General features: G+C 45.8%; 1 protein-coding gene across 1 annotated transcript in view; it reads left to right on the plus strand.

Moving 5' to 3' along the window:
* COL27A1 (collagen type XXVII alpha 1 chain) overlaps positions 1–18,072 on the plus strand; it is a 248,382-nt gene that overhangs the window by 65,252 nt on the left and 165,058 nt on the right. Inside the window, exons 8-12 of the mRNA XM_081897734.1 lie at positions 2,215–2,259; positions 5,777–5,830; positions 9,425–9,469; positions 14,486–14,539; positions 17,203–17,247. Of these exons, the coding sequence (XP_081753860.1) occupies positions 2,215–2,259; positions 5,777–5,830; positions 9,425–9,469; positions 14,486–14,539; positions 17,203–17,247 (243 nt within the window). The remainder of the gene's footprint in view (positions 1–2,214; positions 2,260–5,776; positions 5,831–9,424; positions 9,470–14,485; positions 14,540–17,202; positions 17,248–18,072) is intronic.

Below are 18,072 nucleotides of genomic sequence, written 5' to 3' on the forward strand. Positions count from 1 at the left end.
TAGTTTACTGTACAAATCTTAGCATTCTGTGCCCCACACACTTTTGCTTCTGGCCCTTCCCACCACTCTGGCCCCCAGAAGGGAATGTGGCCCTTCATCTGAAAAAGTTTTCCGGCCCCTGCATTTGAATATGGAGCCCCGAAGCTGGCATGTGATGGTAGATTCATCTTAGTTCAGAACAGAGGCAGTTATTGTGACCAGTTATCTTTGGCTGTGGTTTATTTTCATAGGAAGAGGCTGTAAAGCAGCTGCATAAGGCATAGAAGAGGCAATAGGAGACAGGAAGGCGGGTCAAGAATCTCTAGGTGGGGAGGATCAAGGAAGGCATGGCTTTCTATCTGCACAGGATTGATTTGGGGCACCTCCACGGTGGTCAAATAAGAACATAAGAAGAGCCTGCTGGATCAGACCAGTGGCCCATCTGGTCCAAACAGGGAACTGGCAAGCAGGGTTTGAGCACAAGAGCCTTCTCCCCACCTGTGGCTTCCAGCAAATGACTCACAGTGTGAGTGCTGGATCAGAATAGCCTCAGATTCTCTTCATAAGGGAATCTGATATACTTGAAGGACTACCTTTTCCAATACCAACCTGCCCACACGCTAAGGTCAGCAAACGAGGCCTTTATGAAGTGTCCACCTCAGGGAGTAATCAAGTCGGTGAGGGTGAGAAGACATTTTCTACAGGTCAAATCCATCAAGCCCCATCACCGCAGACTTGTAGGAGAAGAGACCCACCTGTTTTCACTGGCTTTTTCCTGAGGTTTTCTTTTCTTTTTTCCAGGGGGAGATGGTTTACAGGATTGTTGACATTTCTGGATTGTAAATCTCTACTGGCCTTGGGTGGGTGGTTTAAAAATAAATAAATAAATTTCAGCTTCTTCTTTAATACAGTATATGTAGAGAGAGAGAGATAGAGATTTGTGATTTGCACTGTGTTTTTCTTCTGTAAGCCACCTTTGAGAGAGCGCTTTGCCCTTAAGTGCAGCCAGAAAGTATTTTAAAATACATTATAAAATAGGATTCTTTGGCTGCAAGAGTGTGTGGCAGGCTTGTACAGGGGAACCTCGTGTTACGTACCGTCGTCCTTGCGAACGCTTCAGGTTATGAGCTCCACTAACCCGGAAGTAGATGCTCCCGGTTGCGAACTTTGCCCCGGGATGCTAGCGGAAGTTGCGTGCTGGCAGCAGCGGGAGGCGCCATTAGCAAAAGCATGCCTCATGTTATGAGCAGTTTCGGCTTAGGAATGGACCTCCGGAACGAATTAAGTTTGTAACCGGAGGTACCACTGTATGTGGTTTTTGCCACATACAGTGATCCCTTCTGTGCTGTCAGAACTGCAAAGTACTTTTTTGGACTCCGAACAGCCACTGGGTGGTTTGCAACTCCCCATTAAATGGTGATGCATTTGGTGGTTGCCTTTCATGCATGGCCTGCAGACGGGAGTCCCTATCTGCACCCTATCCTCTTCACCAACCGTCCCCATTCGCTCTGCAAAACCTGCCGGACTGCCACTCTGAGGGTTGACGGGCTGGATTAGGGCTGCCGCTGGAGTTGACTTGGGCCCTCATTACAAAAATGGCAGGAGACTTCCACTTCAGTTGATGACCCCAGTTGTGATTTAAGGCCCCGGAATCACCCAGAAACACCTGTGGAGGCGATCAAACTCAGGCTCTTGTTTTTCGCCTGTCATTTGAGTTCTATTGGAAGAGGCTCATGGTGGGAAAGACCATGGGGAATACCGGTACTTACCCAACTTGCCTAATGCCTGGTTGTTCCCCACCACTTCCTGAGGAAATAATCCAATTGAGGCAAAGATGGAGGGGAAGAGTAAAGATGGCTGGGAAAGAAAGAGTAGCAAAATTGCAGAAAACATAACCAACAGCCCATCCCTGGTGCGCAGCAAGCTACTGCATATGAACCATGAAATGTGGCAAGGGTTAGTCTCCCCCACTCTCATCACAAGCCCACAATGTGCCTACTTTAGGAATGGCTATATCCAGATGGTGTTAGATTGCAACTTCCATCACCATTGACCATTGGCCACATTGGCTGCGGCTGATGGGTTTTGCTGACCAACAGGTTTTAAAGGGCTACAGGATACAAACCCCAGTTCTCCTTGCACATATGCATTGATCCATGCATGATGATTCTTCTAGCATTTTAAAAAGACCTTTCTACAAAACCAATTTACCTGAATTTTTATTCTTTTGAACAGGGACAGAAAGGATATCCAGGACCACCGGGTCATCCTGGAGACCAGGTGAGTGGCGCTTGTTGCTGCTGCTATTGTTGTTGTTGTAATGTTCTGTTTCAAGAGTGACTTAACTAGTTGTGGCTTCTGCCCTTCCCATCATGGTATGTGCTGGATTGGTTCAGAAATAAGTCAAGTGCCTTCCCCCCCAAATCAAGAAATAGCTCTGGTTATTTCTGAGCCAATCCCAGCTGCTTGTTGAATTGATTGCTTGGTTTGTTCTAAGGCTGGAAATTTAAAGAGGTTAGAAAGCAGCTGATACAGAGGTGGGCAAAGACATACACTCCTTGCCCCAAGGATTTCAGTTGGCGCAGAAAAGAATTTTGGGAGCTTCTAAATTTCAGCTTTCCTTGGAGGCTGATGTTACGGAGCCCCCACAGCTCCTTCCTGGGACTGTGCCTTGCAAACATTATCGATGCCTCCATTTAAAGCCCATCTTTCACTAGAACCTGCTTCCACCTGAAAGTCACTTGAAACCTGCCCTGGTATCTCTCATCCAGCAACGTGTTGTGAAAGCACCAATTTATTTATCGATTTGTTGTTTGGTTTATTTTTACATCCCAGGTTTTTGACCCTCAGGTTCTGAAAGTGGGTTTGCAGCTTTTCAAGAGGCAACTTTAATAACTCCCTAACCCTGCCTGCACCCAAATCCCAATGCATTGGTCCTAATTATAAGGTATAGTTGTGTTGCAGCCTATCTCTCTCCAGCATCTGACCACTTCCCTATTCTTTTGTAATGGATTTAAAGAGAAACCCGTCCACACCATCAATCCTCTTGGTCCCAAAGCACTATTCCCAGATGTAACTGGAGGTCCCAAAGAGTTGGCTGCTATATAGGCATTGCCCCTAAAACATAATTGGATGTCCTCATAAGATTGGCTCCCGTTGGCATTCGCCTTAAGCAGATTTCTCCCAGGGCTGCAGAACTGTTTTCATGACCCTGAAGCCAAAGCCGAAAGAAGCTACTTGCTGTTCTAACTTTGGTTAAGTTCCATTGGCAGATGTTGTGCAGCAGTTACCTAGATCAGAGGCTCCATGCTCTCTTCCTTCCAGGGCTGGAAATCTTTTAATGCGCAATGAGCCAAAGCAGGGAGGAGCCCCCAAATCTCCCTGGCCCATTCCCCTCAAGTTGCTGGGATCTCTTTGCATTTTGAGCAGCCGACTCCTTTGAACCAAATGAATGAATCAGTCAAGATTTAATAGTCAGCCAAATATAGATTACAGTCAAGAAAACCGAAATAAGCAAGTGGATTTTAGCATACAAAGTTAATAAGAAGAGCATAATCAGACACATATAATAAAACACCTGTAATACATAAGACATACTTAGATATCAAATGAAGATGTTTGCACTCCAAAGGTGTCTCTGGGGATCATTTCAGGTGTTTGTTGGTTTCTGCTTTGATTTATGGTGGGGCCCCTCATGCTATCTCAGTGCCATGCGGCTGCCAATCCATGGAGGGCAAAGCATGTGGAGATGCGATTTAAGTTTCTAAATGTTTTCTAATGTTTTCAAAACCTTTATGCTAGGGATATAGCTGTACATTTACTTTACCTCCCCCCACTCCCGTCGTGCATTAATGTTTCAGCTGGAGTGGACTGAATCGCTTCTTAAAGAAGGAGGCTGTAATTTAATTTTCTCCTACACCCACCTCACCCCTTTTCTGTTTAGATTAGCGTGATGTTTACAGTAAAATAAATAAATAAATAATGAACCCGATGAATGGCAGAGTCTGTTGAGCTTGATGTGAAAGTATTTTATACACAAATTCATTCAGCATGAAATCTATTGCTGGGAATTCAACATTCAAGCAGTTGGGGCTTTGCTCAGGACCTTCACTTCTTTTATTATTGCATTTATAACCCACGTATCCTCCAAAGATGCTCAAAGGGGCATGTGTGACTGGTTAGGCTGAAAGCTGGTGACTGGCCCAAGGTTGCCCAGTGAATTTCATGGCCAATGAAGTTCAACTCAGAGTAGACCCATTGAAATTAATGAACCTAAACTAGTGGTGTCCATTTGATTTAAATGAATCTACTTTGTGCATGATTAACGGTGAGTACAACCCTAAGTGCATATTAGAACTGTGGTCTTTCAGGTCATAGTCCAGTGTTTTAACCATGACACCACACTGACTGTCTCTGCATGTGATGAGTTGCATTTCACCACTGTATTCTGGGAAACCCTTTCACAACTCTGCTGTTTCACATCAACTGCTGTTGACATCTGTGGGATTTTACTTGTGATTCAGCGTTCATCACTTGGGAAAGGCTGCAGCCCAGTGTTGGGGGAATCTGCTTTGCACTCAGAAGGCCCTCTACCTGACACACTGGAGAACTGCTGCCGGTCAGTGTAGACAGCACTGAGCTGGATGGACCAGTGGTCTTTTGGTGTTCCTGTATATACTCATGGCAAATTCATTCTCCAAATATGGATGTTTTTGCAACCAGAATGACACCGTCCATGCATGAGAGGTGGTCTTAGCAGGCTCAGAGGAACACCAAGGTTTGTAGAAGTGCAAAAAATGTTTAGGAACATCACCCCTCCCATCACACACGTACGGACACACACAAAGGACTGAGTATGCTCAATGGGCACAGAATACTGACTATTGGTAATGGGAAAATCAGGACGGGGTGGAATGACATGTTCTGAAACAGAGCATAGGAACACAGGAAGCTGTCTTATATCGAGTCAGACCATGACTGCATCTAAATCAGTATTGTCACTGATTTAGTAATACTAAATAAGTATTGGCACTGACTGGTAGCTGCTTTCCAGTGAGTCAGACCAGGGGCATCCCCAGCCTGGGGCCTTGGAAGTGCTCTTCCACTGAGCTACAGCTCTTCCCCAAATGGGGCGGGCCAACTAGAATCCTAAAAGAAGCACCCCATGCTGCAACATTTTGTTGCATGTCCCACTGCTTTATTTATAATGTGTCAGATGTTATTTTCTGTTCATTTTGATCTACCTGCATCTTCAAAATGGCGGTGGGAGGGAAGACGCTACTTGTGGTGAGAACATGAAGAGAATGTTGGATTCTGTGAACCAAATGCTAGTTTAGTTAGTCTAGGAATGGGGAAATTGTGGCCCCCCAGATGCTGTTGGACTACAACTCCCATAATCCTTGACTGTTGGTCTTTGTTGGCTGGGGCTGATGGGAGTCCAATAACACCTTGAAGGCCTCAGGTTCTCCCTGGTGTAACCATATGCAAGCTCTGAGCTTCTCTGTGCTTCTTTTGTGGATGGGTTCCATATGTGCTCTTGATGCTCTTTCTGTCAGATGGATCAATGTTCATGCACTGTCTCTACTGTGAACCTGTTGTGCCTATCAGCATGGCATCCACCATGTTGAGAAAGATGAATTATTATTATTATTATTATTATTATTATTATTATTATTATTATCATTATTATTATTATTATTATTATTTTATTCCTACTACTACTGTTATGCAGGGCATGAAGCCAGATTTAATTCTTCCCATTCCCTGCCCTTCTGCCCTTTTCTCTCTTTTTTTACAGGGTGAACGAGGCTCTGACGGGAACCCAGGTGCCAAAGGTTATCCTGGCAGGCAGGTGCAGTAAATCTTACCGTGCTGTGTACAGCACAGGGGTTTGGTGGGCAGGCAGGTAGATGGCTACGGTGTCCCACAATTAATAAGGGATTCAGTCCCAGATATAATGTGTTTGCATGCCAGTATTGTGATTAGGTAATTTTAGACTCTGGACCACTCAGGGGGGTTCCCCTTTTGTAGGTCACAGTGCAAAATGCATGGTCCTTGAGATGTTGCTGGACTCCAGGTCAGTCAGCCAAGGCAAGCATGCCTAGTGGTCAGGGATGTTGGGAATTGTAGCCTAGCTAAGGCTGGGGGAGAATTTGATTCAATTGGCATTGAAAGGTAAACCAACATAATTTGCACTTTTTGAAACTATGCACAAGCGGAAGCACTTTTCTGAATTTTGCAGTGTGATTCCCCCGCAAAGCAATGTGCACACAAATGCATATACTGGATAAAAATATATGAAAATGACATGCAAACATATCTTATTATTTTTTAACATTGTCTTGCAAAAAAGTGTGTATGAGGAGAAATGCTGATAGCTCCCATCATCTCTGACCACAGGGATGAAGGCCACAGGTTGTCCTATCCCTGAGTTAGAGGCCACAGGAGTTTTTGGTACATGTACGCCATGCAAAGTCTTCTGCATGATCTGCTTGTTTCAGTGGAGGAAAGCATATGCATGGCTCTCCTCTCCGTGCAAAGGAACGGGACAGGTCATGTGCACAAATGGCTCAGCATGTGCCAGAGTGCATGCAGCACTCTGGACGGCCCCCACCCACATCTTTCCCACTATGCACGCCTGTTGTTGCTGTGTCTAAAATAATAATTGCTGGATGAAATATGGTGTGAAGGGCAGCTGTGTTGTGTATGTGTGTGTGCTTATGGAAGGGAGATGGGATATAGCTGCACCTTCTCTCTTTGTGGCAATGCAGTTGTTGAAGAAGCTGCAGAAACCAAAGTTCTCTCTTGGAGGCAACTATAAAAGGAGCATCAAAGGCTTGGCCTGCACTGAACCCTAGCTGTATGCCAGCCTATGTTGTTGAAAAGGGTATGCAAGCTTTTAACTGACGTTGGTCATTCTGAATGGGCAGGAGATTGTGGAACTGACTTTCAGATTCATACCTGACACAGTGCTGTCACCATCAATCAACTGTTTTCTTTCTGCGTTATTAATAGAGAAATCCTGGCATGTGTCACAAGACTTTTTGTTGTTTTGGCCCGTTGTACATTCCTGTAAATAATAATACTAAATATAAATAAGTAAGCAAGCAATGTGCCACAATGTCCACTTATCCCTGCATGGCTCAACAAACTTTTCAAAAAGTTTATTCAAGGCACAGCAATAGAGGCCATGAGACACCAAGAATGCTTTCTCCCCGTAAGTTTCCAGCTTTCCCATTTGTTTGATGAAACGTTCTGTCTAAGCCAAAGGTTTGTGTGCTTTTTTCACCAACAGAAGCTTATTCAAAGGGGGGAAGGCGCAGAATAGCGCTGTTTCTTATCCTCTGGGACCAATATAGTACAGCTGCCCACACTAACCTCTTCAGTCTCAGTTATGTTTACTTTCCTTATTCGGTGCTTTCATTACTTCTTCTTTTGGCAAGTTTTGGTTTTGCATCGCAGTGGAAAAGTTGGAAGCTTTGGCTTCTTTTTGGTTCAGGCGTCGGAGGCAAAGTTGTTAACTTTGGCCTGATGGCAGAAGCATACAAACAAACATTTTGACAGTGGGATCTGGGTTTATCTTTCAGAGCTTCCTGAATTGGAGGTGATGGAAGTTGGAGGTGGAAGGAGATCGTTCAATTTCATTTAGTCTGGCAACTGGCATAGAGTAAATAACCATGGAAGTTTATTATAGGAATGGGAGAGAAATCTCTTTCACTTTGCATTTTAGTACAAGCTCACCTAATTTATACTCCCTAAGCCCATGAGCAACTGAAACAGAGCTGCCCTTTGTAAGTCACATGTGTCTGAACTTTGTGACACAGCTTGCCACAAAAAAAATAAAAAAGTGCATATGATAGGAAATGGTGCACAAAGGTACTTGCAGTAGTGATGGCAACATGAAAAAATGCATTAAATAAGTGAATGGCTAGCAGAAATGTGCCTCTTGCACAAAAGAATACCCACACAGAGATGCAAAACTTAAGGATGGAAGAATAAGAGGGGGAGAGATTGAAATTAATACATTTTTTCCTATTCCCTAGTCTCAAATAGGAATATTTTATTTCAACAGTGAGAATGGATGAGCTTTACATTTCCAGACGAATAGTCCTTAACCCTTATTCATCTTGCCAGTTTTTTTTTAATTTACCCCTTGCAATGATGCAGAATTTGAGATTCTCGTAAGTTCCTAGTCCTCATGAGTTCTGCAAGTCAATCTACATGGTAACATGTAGTGTTCAGCTATGCCTTTGTTTCATCTTTAATTGGTTGCAGGCATGGGTGGATAGATGGGTGGACATTGTTGGAAAGAGGAGGCTTATTCCATTGCTCTCCAGCTCCAACTGGGACTAAAATCCCCCTTTGAAACACGCCTCTAAAGCTGGAGTCACCAGCATGGTGCTCTCTAGATGTGGCTTGGCTGCAGCTCCTATTAGCCCCAGCCAACTAGGCTAGTGGTCAGGGGTAATGGGAGCCACCTCTAGAGGGCATGTTCACACCCCCAGCCGCCCTGTAGCCTATCCAATAAAAGGACATCAGTTAAAAGCCATTGAAAAATAGAGGTTTTTAAAGCCTTTCAAAACCTCCCATTAGGGGAGTCCAAAACATCTGGTGGGCACCAGGTTAGGGAAGGTGGATGTAGGGCAGCAACACGCAGGTCTCTGGTTTCACAATTCTAAGCTTGATACCACCCAACACCTTCCCTATGACAAGTCCTTTGTGAAGGCAGGCAGCCTCCTCCATTGCCTTTCCCACAGCAGCTGGTTTCCAGAAGTCTCCTGCTTCTGAACCTACATGCTCAGTTTTTCTATCAGAGCTAAGCATTGGCCATGGGCTTAACTTGCCTCTGTTTACCATCAGTATCACATTCCTGTAATTAGGAAAACCTCTGCACTCTCACCCCCACCCCCCAAAAAAACTAATTTGACAGAGCAGGGTTGAAAGTTGCTGGCCTGGGATTTAAGCCTGGCTTTCCATTACCTTGTGATAAATGCAGCTGATAGCTTCTTAATATATTAGCACAGAGGTCAACCTGTAGCCTGTACATGTGCGTGAGCAACTTATTACAATCTGATATCAACCAGCCTTTGCTTTTCCCTTCTTGCATTCAGTCCACTCCTCTGTTGCAGCTGAGCTGCTCTGGAATGGAGCAGAATTAACTATGAGTTCTGTTTTAAAATGTGAATGCCTGCAGAGCCATCTCCCTGTAACAATTAGGGCATTTGTTTCCGGAGGCTTATTGTGATGATGATAATTCTTCCCCTCTGAATTCCTTCCGAGCTATCTCTTGGACTGCCTCCTAAATTGCAAAGAGAAGCCTCTGCTTTGGAACTGTTTGCAGATGTTTGTGTGTGTGTTTGTGTATTTTAAAAAAAGTTCTAACATGTCCACATTTATCTGTCTTTCTTGCTTTGCTTTGCTTTGTTTTTCCCTTCTTGTGTTTCAGGGTTTACCTGGACCTATAGGAGAACCTGGTCCAAAAGGCAGCCGGGTAAGTGAGAGAGAGCCTTGTTTATACATTTCCACTGACATGGACGAGGAGGGAACCAGTAGGCAGTGGTGGCTGGGGCCCACTTGGACCAGTAGGGTGAAAGGCAAGTGAGCCAGCAGTAGGTGAAGCCAGAGCCAACAGATTTTGGTGTCCTCCCCCACCCCTGCCGCCCCATGGTCCTCCTCCCTGCCCTGCTGAGCTCTGCACTGAGCCTAAGGAAGAAAAGGAAGCTGACAACCAGCACTCTTCTTTGAACTGACTGTAAGTTGGAAGGCAAGCAGGTGAAGCACACCTGTTTGCCCTAATGGACCAGCCATCACTCGCTCCTATAACTTCTGGAAACAGTGAAGAACAGCTGCTAAGGAACCCCTGACAGCAAAGTGGCCCATTGCACTTCTAAGACCAGCAGTCCTGGCACGAATGGGAGTAAAGCACACGTGTAAACAGGGAGCACAGGCCATTGCCAGGCTATAGGGCTATAGGTTTTAAATGCCTGGGCCAATGAGACTTGCTGTCCTGGAATGAGGAGCTGCTGGAACTGATCTGCTTGCCCTGGCTCCTGCCTGCCAGCAGCTGCTGCAAAAGGAAGCAGTCCAAGGCTTGCTGCCAGGTTTGTGTGGAGCAGTGGGTCTGTGTCTCAGCAGCAAACGTTACCTTCTCCCTGAACCAGCCTTGCCTGTCCTATTGCCTGGGGACCTATTGCTTCCAAGTGTCCATGAACTGCTGTGAGCCTGCTTGTTGGCTATCAGTATCTTCCCAGTCATTCTGCCCTGGTACATGTTGGGGGCTGAGCCAGGCCCAGCCTCCCTTGCAGCTGTCCTGCCCTTGGCTTACTGTCCTTAGGTTTTGCAGGAATTGCCCATGGTTGAGCAACAGCTCCTGGGCAGGCTGGAATTCAATAGCAGTGGATTCACTGGGTGGGTGGGTGGGTGGGTGGGCAGGAAGGAAGGTCTCAGCAGATGCCTCTCTTCCACTCTTCCTTGCTCTGCCTAATCAACTCTTGCATAGGTTTGCCTGCTGTCTTTGGCAACAACAAATCCTCAAGCAGCATGTAACTGACGTGCGGAAGAAGCTGGGGGATGCCTGTTGGGTTCGGCCTGTAGCTAAGCTCCAAGATGAGATGCTAGAAATGCTGAGGTTAGGCTCTGTGGTGGAACCACCACCCCTGCCCTGTAAGTGGAAAACAAGCACAGCAAGGCATGCCCAGCCCATGATATTCCGCTGCCTGAGGCAGAGGGCAAGACGGCATGGCCTCTTCCTTCTCTACTCAATGTACAGAAGCTGGCTGGACTGGTGGCTGAATGAGAGTTCAGCACTGGTGGGTGGGATAGGAGCTTACATTGCATCCGAAGCAGCAGACTAGTTTAGGGCCCCAGGTCAGGCCCTGTGGCAAGCCCTGCTACAGCCAGGGAACTCTCGCTGCTATCTCTTAGCATCTGTCACCTGAGGCAGTTGCCTCACTTTGCCTCCTGCCCTGAAGCAAAGAGGAAAGTACTGCCCACCCTGCTTCCCTACTGAGTTAGTTTACAACTTATAGGGAGGGTGTGTCTCCCACCACATAGAAAAACATTCAAAAGGCTCAAAACAAACCACCAAAACAATGCAAAATGCATAGATTGGGGGGAGAAAACTAATCACAGTTTAAGACAACCTTAAAAAGCCTGCACAAAAATAACAGAAACTACCGAGCACAAAACTAAGTCACATTATAAATACTGTATTTCAGCCTAATTTAAATCCACCCATTAAATGCAGCAGGGAAGAAGTGGGGTTTCTAGACCCATTTAAATGAAGGAGAGGAGCTTGCTTAATGTCCAGTGGAACTGACTGCTACAATTGCGGCGCAAGACCCTTTTTCATGAGCCTGTCAGCCTGATTGTCCTCACAGGCGAGCACCTGAGCGGGGTCTGTGAAGAAGATTGTAAAGCAGGGGAGGGGATCCTCTGGCCCAGGAGACAGGATGTGGCTCTCCAGCTCTGTCTGAACTCTTGGAACTCTTCTCTGTCCACAGCACTCACCAGCCCTGCAAAGGGGCAGAGCCAGGATTTTTTTTTTTGGGGGGGGGCTTTGTCAGGGGGAACAGAACCTCAAATTGCTATGTATTTTTATCAATTTTTTTATTTAGGGTGTGTGTATGTGTCCCTCCGTGCCCCCCCCCAGGTACACCCATGGCCCTGCATCACACCTACCTTGAGTATCTTTGGTGTAATTGAACTGCTGGCATGTGGCCCTTGGAAGGTTGTCCAGAAGGGAATGTGGCCCTTGGTGCAAAAAGGTTTATTACCCCTGCCTCAAAGTATGGGCTGTTTGGCCTAACTGAAGGCAGTCCTGCATATTCTCTCTCCTTTTGCTTTGTTAGGTTTGTAGGATCCAATCTTTAGATGTTGATTAGACAGATTCAGTGGCCTGGTGCAAGGGTGGAGAATTGTTTTCAGCTCAACTGCTGCATACCAGTGGTGGGTGGGAGCAGAGGAAAAGGTAGGTGGATCAACAGATGCAATTTTTACCTTTAGTGCAGGCTACATTTCAGGTGTGCAAAAACCAGGTATTTCTACCTGCACTGCACCCCACACAGCTCCACCACCTGTCTGAGCATGCAAAGGACATGAGCGAGTCTCAAAGATGCCATCAGGTCAGCAAAGCACTTGAGCAGACAGGGCAGGGCCCAGGGAGAGTACAGAGGGCCACGGAGAAGACTGGAGGGCCACATCTGGCCCCTGGGCCTGAGGCCCAGTACCTTGGTTTAGCAGGATAATGAAATGGAACTTTCATGTTCATAGGCAGTCTACCCCTGACTGCAGTTGCTGCGGTAGCAAACAACCTGGGGAAGTCTTGGTCCCCCGCTTGGGTTAGGTGGACTTTTGGTCTAATCCTTTTTGGTCTAATCTAGTGCCAGAGCTTAGCTTTGTAAGGAGGGAGCCACTCGAGGGGCCAGATTTTGACACCTCTGCTTCTAACAGTGAACCAGCATCTTGACCCACATGCAAAGGCCAACACCTCTGATGCACAGTAGTGCTTTGTGACCTCACTTGGGCTGGCTCATCCTGACTGTTCACTTTTGAGAAGCTTCTGCCTCTTTTCCATTCCATCCTCCTCTTCTTCACTTTTATTTGAAAGAAGCAGAGCTCCAGTTAACTGCCTCCTACTCTCCACTGCAATTCTAAATCAACATGATGCCCTGAGCCAATAAATCCATCTCCCTGGTTGTCATGTGCTCTTTTTCCTTGTGAGCAGTAAATGCTACCAGCTGGCTCTCATCACCGGGAAAATTGCAAGCGATAAACAAAGGTTGACCCCATCAGTGGTTTTCATTCTTGTACAAGGGAAGAAGGTGGGGGAAGGGGCTGATCAGCTGTTTAATATCCTGTAATGACAGGCTGCTCCACAACACAGCCTATCCCCCAGCTGTCCTTAAAAAAAAAGTCTGATGGAGATAACAAACACATTTCCATCCTCAAAGAGTGAGGGGGCATTGTCATTTTAGTAGTTAGTTTCTGAAAGAGAGAGCCAGATGGGCGGGATATAAATAAATAGGTAAAGGTAAAGGTACCCCTGCCCGTACGGGCCAGTCTTGCCAGACTCTGGGGTTGTGCGCCCATCTCACTCAAGAGGCCAGGGGCCAGCGCTGTCCGAAGACACTTCCGGGTCACGTGGCCAGCGTGACATCACTGCTCTGGCGAGCCAGAGCTGTACACGGAAACGCTGTTTACCTTCCCGCTACAAAGCGGTCCCTATTTATCTACTTGCACCCGAGGGTGCTTTCGAACTGCTAGGTTGGCAGGCGCTGGGACCGAACAACGGGAGCGCACCCCGCCGCGGGGATTCGAACCGCCGACCTTTCGATCGGCAAGCCCTAGGCGCTGAGGCTTTAACCCACAGCGCCACCCGCGTCCCACTATAAATAAATAAATAAATAATAATAATAATAATAATTATTATTATTATTATTATTATTAGTTGGGTGAATGAGAAGGAACTGGAGGTGGCTGGCCAGAGTTAATCTGCAAATTGGGTATGGAGAGAACATTAGACATAGGATGGAAGAGCCTCTGGGTTTCCAGTGTTCCACATGTCATTGTGAAGTACATCTACCTGCAGTACAAAAAAGGCATTTAACTCTCAAACTCAAGGATGTGGGTGAGCCCTATGGGAAAGGGCCATAGCTCAGTGTTAAGATATCTGCTTTGCACTCAGAATGTCACAGGTTCCATTCCTGGTATCTCCTGGTAGGGTGGGAATGTCCCCTGTCTGACGCTCTGGAGAGCTGCAAGAATCCTTGCAGATGATAAACTGCTAGACATGCTAGTGGTCTGACCTGGTACAAGGCAGCCTTATATAGAATCATAGAATTGTAGATTGGAAGTGACCACAAGGGTCACCTAGTCCAACCCCCTGCAATGCAGGAATCTTTTGCCCAACACGGGGCTCGAACCCTTAACCTTGAGATTAAGAGTCTCATGCTCTAATGACTCAGCTACCCCAGCATTTCTCATACACGTTGTTGGTGCTCCGAATAGCATCATCCCAGACCATTTGACATGCTGGCTGTGGCTGATGGGAAACCCAACAACTTCTAGAGGGCTATAGACCTTCCCCATCCCTGCTGTATTCTCCCTTGGTTCCTGAAGGTCTTAGTTATTTCCTCCCTGGTGGGGTTGTGACACAAAATGCCAGCAGCAGAAACTTTTGCACACACACATAGCTAACCTGGATCGAAGCTCCATTTCTCCCAGGTCCACCCTGAGCCAGCCCAGGTAAGGCCCTAGCTGGCTGGTGCCTACCTTCCTGGAGTCCTCATGGTCCCTGGTGTGAGGGTATGTGCCCTTGGACTACATCGTGGAAGCCAGCACCATGCAGTCCATGGGCATATACACTTGCCCCAAGGTTTATTTCATCACGGCTTCCCTGGACCAGCGCTGGAAGATGCTTTACTTGTTCCCAAGGGACAGGACTTGACCCCAACCCACCGCATCAGAGGAGACAAAATGCTCTTTGTTTTTTCCTTTCCCTCCGTAGGGGTACATTGGACTGCCAGGATTATTTGGGATGCCCGGTGCTGACGGAGAACGAGTGAGTTTTTGCCTTCTTTGTGCCAAAACCGCTGTCTGTCTTGTCTTTCTCATGTTGTCCATGCCACTGTCTGTCTTGGCGGCTGCCTTGATCTTTTCTCTTCTTTGACAGATGCACATGTTGCTTTGCCTGCCAGCCCAAGACATTTTTCTGCATGAAGCACAACATGCTTGTGCCCCAGAAGCCAAGGTCCATCGTACCCCAAAACAGCCATATTCCTGTGGCATTTGAAAATCCCGTAAATGCCTCTGCCTTTCTCTGGCATTTTATAATGCTAATTTAACCTATTTTATTTTATTTTATTTTATTTCATACTGTGTTTTATGCTTTTAAAGCATAATAAGTCACTTAGAGGCCTTTTATATAGCAAGTGCTAATGAATTAATAAAGGTCACATTAAGTTATATTTTATTATGATTACTATTTATTGTTGCAATTATTCAATTAATTTATTATGGGTAGCATTCAACTAACTTTTATTCAGAGCAAACCAAATGGAATTTATGGACCTAACTTACTCATAGTCATTAATTTCCGTGGGTGTACTCTGAGTAAAAGTTGAACACTACCCTATTGATTTATTATTAAGTGTATTTTTTATGTTTCTAAAGTTTTGTAAGTAGCTTAGAGAATTTTTACATAGCAAGCAACTTATAAATTGAATAAATAATGATAGATAATAATTATTTATTATATGATTTATTATAAGATTATTATAGATCTGATTTATTATCAAACAGTTTTATTAATTTATTTCCCATTTATTATTGAATAAACAACCCTTTCATGTCATTCAGAATCAGCTGACTGAGACGGTTGTCTCTCTTAGCCTAATGGGAGGGTTCACACTGGTATCTTCTATTGTCAGCCTCCGCTAGCATTTCATCCAATGTTTTCTCCGCTATAAAGAAAGTGAGGAAGAGCCAATTATAAACTGCTCTGTGATCCCCAGATGAAGAGCAATATAAAAATTTAGTGGCTAATAATAATAATAATAATAGGCAACCAAACCTGAGCCACGAAATGTTACTCCTTGGAACCTTATTTACTATTGTTCACTGAAATGCACACTGTCTGTGTGTGTGTGTGTTGGAGGTGGCGAGATTTTATTTTAATTTATTGCTGAGGAATAAATTTAATAATGGTGGCTTCTATTTCCATCCTATAAACCCCACAGATCATTGGTGAGAAATATCCAGCACAGTTGGGAACCCCTCACTGTGGCCAAATTCTGCCCAAAGTGAGATGTGCTGCCAGCACTGATCACCTGATCAGCACTGGTGCTAAGTCCCATTGGGACTGGCTGCACTATGGAGTTCCCCATCAGAAACTTCCTAGTGCAGCCAATCCCTTGCTCATGATGGAGTTTTCTTTGCAGCCCAGTTTGAATACAAGCTGGACTGCAAAGGGGAAACCCCCCAAAGAATCAGGAACACATTTGGGGGTGCACTCCTAAGTCCCCCCCCCCGAATGTGGGTTTGACAGTGTCATAGTGTGTGAGTGGGGCAGCGGGGGAAGGGGTCTGCCAAGAGGAGTGGTCCATACCTTACCATGTTTTGCCACCCCACCCTGAATTTTGCCCTCACCCCTAAAATTCAGTGGGGAGGTTCGCCCTCCCTTGCCCCATGCCTACCCCATTTGAAAATGAAGGAGACGGGTGCTGTATGGAACATGGAAATGTTATGGTTACCATGTATAAACATGGTGCGATGTATCACTTCTTTTCAAAACGTGGTGAGCCAGTCCTGCTGTGTGTTGGGGCCACCAGATTTCTTCCCTTCCATCACCCCTCCTGGCTTATTTTTCCAAAGAAGGCTCCCGTCAGCATACGACAAAAACTATATTGTACAAGGGAAATTCCATAATCCAGATGCACCTGTGTGAGGAGGGAATTCCACATCTTAGAGATGCCACAGAGAAGGCCTTCTCCTGGGCCTTCCCCACCTGCAAGCTTCCAAGGGCAGTGGAACTAACAAGAGGGTCCCCACTCCTATCTTAACAACTGAGGTGGGGGCTGTAGGGAAGGAACTGGTTAGTGCCTGGACCAAGGCTCAAGGCCAGACAGGGATTTTGAACCCGGGTCTTGCCTGTCCTAGAATTAATAGCTCTTCCCCATCAGCACTGTGCCCATATGCCCAAATGAAGCCCTTTTCTTCCTGCACCCCATCCATTTTGTTGGCAAAACCTAGAGGACTCTATTGAGAAGGCAGATTCTGGAAAAGTGTGAGTGTGCCGTCTGCATGGATGAGGGGAAATTTGGAGCCGCTGATCTAATGCTTCTGTGTGTCACCAAATAGGAAACATAAACAGAGTTTCTTGAGCAAGTCTTGGCTTCGGCTTTCGTTTGGTTCCAGACCAGTAGCTTAATTATTCCTTCTGCTAAGCTATGCCTCAGTTTCCTTGCCCTGGGTGTGTGTGTGTGTGTCTTTCCTCAGCCTAAGTGATGATCCTCTTCCTCCACATTTCCTTGCTTTTGCAGCTGGCAGCCAGCGGCTGACAATTTGGCCCATAATAATCCTGCAGTTGTTTCTGGGGTTTTTTTTTTTTAAAAAAATTATATTAAAAAAAATCCCCTTTCTCTTTTGATTTGGACTTTGTGTGTCCTTCTGACTTCCACCAGATGTTAATACTTTTTCTCCCCACCCCCTTTGCTTGTTTTCTAGGGAATCCCCGGAGTTCCTGGGAAGAGGGGCAAGATGGGTAGGCCGGTAAAGTTTTTCTTCGTCTACTATGCAGACTTTGTTTTAAACAGTTTAAAAATGGGAGTGGGGCGGTGGAGGTGGGAATCTCAGACAGAATGTTTTTTTGCAGGGAGGGAACAGTTGGTTGTGTGTCATGTTGTATAATGGGGCTGGGAATGTTGAAGTCTTGTTTGGTTTTATAAAGGGCATGTCCATATTTTCCAAATGGGGCTCTGCTGCACCAAACCTCATTCTGCCCTGAGTCAGCCCCCACCTACAACCAGCCCAGGGGGTTCTGCATCCTCTCTGTTTCTTCCTCCTCCTTAGCCTGCATTGCTCCTTGTAGAGGAGGATGGGAACAAACTAGGATTAAGCTTCCTTCATGTTTTCAGCCCCATTCCTCAGTCTCAAGAGCAGCAGAAGGTGCTGGAGGCAAAACCAGAGCTCTATATTCAGCAGGAGGAATTGAATTTAGCTTGAATTAAAGATCTTATTTCAGCAAGATCCATGGCCTGTTTTTCGATCCCCAGCTTTCCGTGGGGTCGATTATATTCTTGGTCCTATATATTCTTGTTGTTGGGTGAACAAGTTCAGAAAGTTTTGTTTTATTTTATTTATGTTCTGTGAGTTTGGTTTAAAATAGTTTGATGAACTGTTTGATATCCTACATTTTTGTAAATCACTTTGAGGCAGTGTTTTTTGTTGGGCGGGGGGTGGAAGGGATGGATAACTGCCAAGATGATCATGATGATGGAGCTACATAGAAATAATTGGGAGGGCAGCTAGAGCATAGTCCTGAATTTTCTTTTGCAGAGTGGCATGTGTCATATGTCATATGATCAGAGCTTTTCC

The sequence above is a fragment of the Podarcis melisellensis genome (assembly GCF_964234715.1).
Source record: "Podarcis melisellensis genome assembly, chromosome: Z".
NCBI lineage: Eukaryota > Metazoa > Chordata > Lepidosauria > Squamata > Lacertidae > Podarcis > Podarcis melisellensis.